Consider the following 5,883-nt stretch of genomic DNA (forward strand, 5'->3'; position numbering starts at 1 on the left):
CAAAATTTGCACAATTGATATAAAATTTACAGGTGAAGTTCATCTTAACTCTTGACTGAGAGAGGCGTACAAACCCTGAGCTCTGCCCACCAATTTGTAGGTGGGCTCAAGGCCTTCGGTCAACAGGTCGTTTATCACCACTACCATCCCGAAGAAACTAGCCGACCTGTTGGACTGTACCAACTGCTTGTTTTTTCCTTTGGTCGACATACCAACTGAGGACTGTATCAAACTCCTTGCAATACAAAGTTGATCCAGCTAATAATGACGTCTGGATTCACCACATTTCTATGCATGACGCGCAAGAAAGAGATCGAAGAGATTATATTATAGAGGACCTCGAAAAGTCTCCGGAGGAAACTACTAAGCTGTACGATTATTTTGAATAAAAAATGATACCAATTATTTTCTAAATAGGGGGACATGTTCAAATTTCCGTTCATTTTTGTTACCGAATCTTTAATTATTATATTTTTAAAATTCAATATATAATAGTTAAAAGTTAATTAAAATATCTCACATATATTAATAGTCAAATTTGTATTTCTAATATTTAAAATTTTAATATTTTTATGTATGACTTCCAACAAAAAGATGAAGCAAATTATATAAGTCCTCAAAAAGTCTATAGAGGAAACTACCAAACTCAATGATTATTTCAAAAGAAAAATAGATATCAATTATTTTTTATATAGAGGAAAGGGTCCAGTATTGTCAATATTCTATTAACGTTCATTCTATGTTCACATAACTTTTAAGTATATATTTTTTTAAATAATCCAATACATGATAATTATAAGTCGACTAAAATATTTCATGTGTACCAATAGCTGCCTATTTATACCTTTAGTAGTTAAAATTTTAATATTTAATTGGAAGAGTTGTGCAATTTTATTGGTACCCATAGAGCACAATTACTTGAGCATTTGCGCAAAAGTGTTGATAAAAAAATTTATTAGAGGAATATGTATTACATTAGTTATACAATTTTTTGAGGTGGTTGTAATGCATGGTTCTTGGGGTGTCTATTAATAGGTATTAGGCGTCACCTTTAAATGCCTATTTTTAACCTTTGTGCCCATAAAAAAATCATGGTCAAGTAGAAGAAATAAAGAGAAAGAGAGGGAGGGAGAGATAATATTTTGAGAAACTAGGAGCGAGATTAAGAAGATGTAAGATATCACTAAGCTTGAGAGAACAAGCCCCAAATCTTAAGATCTTAACTCAGACAACCGCATCCATGGAAGGACACACAAAACACGAAAAAACAAAACAAAACCAAATAAATGATTGAGAAAATATTAAATCTTATTCTATTAAAATTTTGTGCAAGCATCTTCTTAAATGAGAGATAGACAATGGAAAATGAGATCAAGAGTAGATAAATGTACACTTGGAAGTCCAAGTATAAGAATGTACATTTATTTATGATACCTTAGGAATCATTAACTGTTTGTGTATATGTTCAATTTGAACCCATTTTGTCTTTATGTCTTTTATAAAGTGGTTGATTTTGTAATATGTACATATGTAAGTTATAGAAAAATATTATTTTTTTTAAATCTCGACAATTTTTATAAATGATCATCTATTGCAATCAATTTGACTTTTATTTGGTATACCTTAAGAAACATTACTTTTTTTTAACATAAAGACCAAATAATTTCTTATGATAAAAAATGATTACACATGTATAGATTCTTTGTTAAATGACTAAGTTACTTTTTTTTCAACTCAAGATATAAATATATAACAATTGATAGGGCAAGTGTACTAAAAGCCATTATAGCTAGCTTCATGATCCTTAAGCTTTTAAACAATACATTAGATTTTGATGTTTTTTTTTGTTTTCTTCAAATGCACATCTATTAGATATCTATGATCCTTAAGTTGCTTTTATTTGGTATACTTTAAGAAATATTTGGCTTCTTGACATCCCGTACATGTTCTCTATTAGTTCGTTAACCATTCACTTTGACCATCATAAAATTTACACAAGTGATACAATACTTATGCACAAACGAAAATATTCCTCTAATTACTAACCTTTTTTTCAAGATATACAAAATGGGTTATTAATTTGCTAGATGATTTTTTCAAGTAGACTTTTAATTAAGAAAATCCAATAAATACATATTGAAACAAGAATGATAATTGACCCCTTCCTGTAGATGGTATCTATGAGCTCCTCTCGAAAGAGAAAGAGATAACAAAACAAAATAGATTTAAGATAAAACAGTCCTACAAGAATTGGATAAACAATGTCAGCTCTATTAGCAGAAGGTTTCCAATTTAGTTGATTCTTTTGATGTATTGTAATTGGATGCTCTGTGATCTTACATTCTAACTCCAGCTTTATTCAATCCAAAAAAAATTAAAAAATGGATAAACGGATCGCTTATTCGAATTCTAAACAAACAGAAGAATAAATGGGGCAAACGTTGTTGCAACATAATCAGTAATGGTACACGGTGACATTGTAATGAACGATTGCATTTCCAGATTTGAGGTCGAAGAAGTGAGTTTGGGCGAGGGCATATCCTCGAGCCAACCTGAATTTCCCACTTCCTCCCACAATCGGCATCTCTCTAACTTTGTTAAACACGGCGTTGTTGCCCACCACGGAGAGTGTACTGCCATTGAACTTTCCGCCCTGAAAAACATAGGTGACCGCCATAAGCAGCCGAAGTTCCTCTTGGCCGGCAGCGGCGTACAAACCCTGAGCTCTGCCCACCAATTTGGAGGTGGGCTCAGGCCCTTCCGTCAACAGGTCGTCAATCACCACTACTCCTCCAAAGAAAGTAGACGACGTGTTAGTCGTTGGAGCAGACGCCACCAGCACGGCCGTCACATTTTTTCCCTCAACTTTATCATGGAAATAGAATTGCAAGTGACTTATTTTCTCCTTCAACAGATATGCTTGGGAAGCTTGCAGGGATAACATTGTTACAATTGCGACCACTGCAACTGCTGCCAAATTCTTCTTCCCCATCATCATTGCTCGATCGATAGAAGTGGCTTGGCGTTGAAAGCAGGAATTGAAGGACTTTTTATGGACCGAGAATAGATGATATTAAATTCTGGACCGTACCAACTCCTTATTAGAAAACTAAAATGCTGACATTCATCTGAGGACTGTTCCTTCCAATACAAAGTTGACCCAGCTAACAATGCCGTGTGGATTCCGTTTTACAAGGTCTAATTTGGTGTTTATATGTAAACAATTTGTTAAATCCAACTATTCTATTCGTGAACCACAAGAAAAGGAGGAAGGAAATTATATTATACAGGGCCTGAAAAAGTCTACGGAAGGAACTACTAAGCTGTATGATTATTTCGAAGAAAAAACGGGTATCTCCACGTTCTAATATTTATTCATTTCTTTGTTCTCCTAATTTCTAATTATTATCTTAAAATAATCTAATATATGTGTAAAGTGGAAAATTGCACCCTACTCGTTTGCAAAAATGCACTTTATATTCAAGAGAGAGATTGAATCCACTAGATCCATATCCAAGGAAAATAAAGATATGAATGCTAAGTGGATTGCAAGTGTTGGAATGTAATTTGCCGTCTTTTCTAGATAGATATGTTGACTTGTTGACTATGTAGAAAAGGAAGACAAAATGGATGAAATAAGGAGCTACAGATTCAGGATCGCGCTATAACTTCGGATGTGAGATGTTTAAACTGATACAGATTTGCCCTACAAATTTGAAGAAAAATCGTCGGGACCGTGTGTAAATTATGCACAATCCTCTGAAAAATTTGCGAGTCGAAAAAGGTTTTTCCGTCTCTGCAAATGAAACCTAAATCTGCAATTACAGTCATGCACCTGCAACCTACACACAGAAAAGAAGGTAAGAAGGGTTGTGGATAGGGGTTTGCCTCGGTTGAGGAATCAACCTTGAAAGAAAGTAATTGCAAATACTTAAATATGAATAATGGAAATGTATACCTTGTAGATCTGTAATTTATTGATGATGGTTGCTTTGCTTCTTGAATTTAATCACAAGTGTTGCGTGAAATGGCATGTAACATGAAAAAGCCCTAACACACACACATGCTTGCAAATGAATGTTGTAATGTTGCTCCATTGGATGAGTGAAGAAGACACATGAAGAAGAAGAAGACTTGATGAATGCTTAAAGGCTTGAAGGCTTGAACACTTGAACACTTGATGATGATAATAAAGGCCTCCTCATGAATTTCGCTTATTCTTCCTTTCTTCCAAATGAGGGGATTAAGTCTCCTTTTATACTTGCCTAGGAGGGTTAATTTTCATCTCGCCAAAGCCCGACATAGGAGAAATTAAATCCCGAAAAGAAAATTAGGTCCAAGGGTCAGATGGACCCATTTTGGGGCCAAGCAAAGAGGGAGGATAGGGGCACCACACCCTTGTCCAAGGCAGACAGGGGCGCCACGCCCCTATCCTGCCTTATTTTGAGGCTTGGACAGGGTCATGAGGTGACACAAGGGCTAAAATAGGAGGAGATTTGGAAGAATAATGCAGAGAGCGGTCCCAATTGAGTAGGGAGATGCAGTCGCTAGGGTGAGGACCTAAAATGTGGTCAAAATTGCAAGGGTCACAATTTTATGACGCTACAACATGAAAATTAAAATTTCACTAAAATATTTCACATGTACCAATAGTCATCTATTTATACTTCTAATAATAAAAAAAATAATATTTAATTAGAAAATTTGTGCAATTTTATTGGTGCCCATAGTATGTTGTCATTATGATGTTTGTGCCTACGTATTGATCAAAATAGGTATTAGAAGAAAAGAGGAAGAGAAACAGTAATTGTTATAGCTAACTTCGTGCACCCTAAGCTCCTAAATAGTAGATCAAATTTCAATGATTGTTTTGTTATTGTCTTTGTATGCAACTTAATGGCTTATAGATAGTGTTTTTGTTTCTGGGTAGTAAAGATGAATGCTATGGGATCTGTTATGCACACAAGGGTCAAAAAGTGCTCATTTCAAAGTGTCAACTGAAAAATATTTCCTATTTGCTTATTGCCCATTCTCTTTCACAACCAAAACAATTACACAATTGAGCCAATACTTATGCACAAATGACCCAATAAATGTGCACTATTGGTACTAATAAAGTTTCACAATTGATCTAATTACTAAAAAAAAAATCTAAGGAATGGAAGCCTTGAAGAACCCGTGTTAGTTCTTTGTTTGTTTTCTATCTTTGGCCTGTTGTGTTAGAGGTATCTCTCTCTCTTTGACTTTTTGTTGTTATTGAGTTGTGGGTTGCCAGTGTGTTTTCTAATGACAACTCTTTGCACTTAGCATTTTGGGATCCATTCAAAAACTATTTTTTCCTTAATCAAGACTAATATCTAATTGTAATGGTGAAAAATGCACACCCATACAATTATTTTTTTTAAATGCAAAATGTAGAAGCATATATATATTACATATAAAAGATACTTAAATACAATAGAAGAGGTTCAAAAATCTTAAAATAGGGAGCACCGCTCAACTTGAGAACAAACCATTATAAAATTGCCCCTTAACACCAGCCAAAACACTTTGACAGAATAAACCTTAATCCAAGCAAGGAGGGTAGACAACCAAAATAGCTAAAGATAGAACTATGCAAGCCCAACCCAAAATATAATATGTTGTACATAAACTACCAAAACCATATAAATTAAACAAACTAAGATAGAACATGTACAAAAATAAATATCCTTACTCAATTGATACTCTAGCCCTCTTTGTCACCAACTGATGCAAGAGCATCCCCGGTTCTTCGAAATCTTGCATCAACCAAAAATATTTCCTTTCTATTTTGCAGTTTCAGCTCTTCATTCTGCTTTTTCTGGCATTGGCTCACTGGATCTTGAAGAGTTGGATTTTTCT

At 34.4% G+C, this 5,883-nt stretch overlaps 1 protein-coding gene across 1 annotated transcript; it reads right to left on the reverse strand.

Annotated features, from left to right (window-relative positions):
• Nucleotides 1-2,455: 2,455 nt before the first annotated feature.
• Nucleotides 2,456-2,992, reverse strand: LOC131060277 (dirigent protein 23-like). The gene has a single exon (XM_057993454.2). It carries the CDS (start codon nt 2,990-2,992, stop codon nt 2,456-2,458), a length of 537 nt encoding a protein of 178 aa, XP_057849437.2.
• Nucleotides 2,993-5,883: the final 2,891 nt, after the last annotated feature.

Source organism: Cryptomeria japonica, chromosome 1, assembly GCF_030272615.1.
Source record: "Cryptomeria japonica chromosome 1, Sugi_1.0, whole genome shotgun sequence".
Taxonomy (NCBI): Eukaryota; Viridiplantae; Streptophyta; class Pinopsida; order Cupressales; family Cupressaceae; genus Cryptomeria; species Cryptomeria japonica.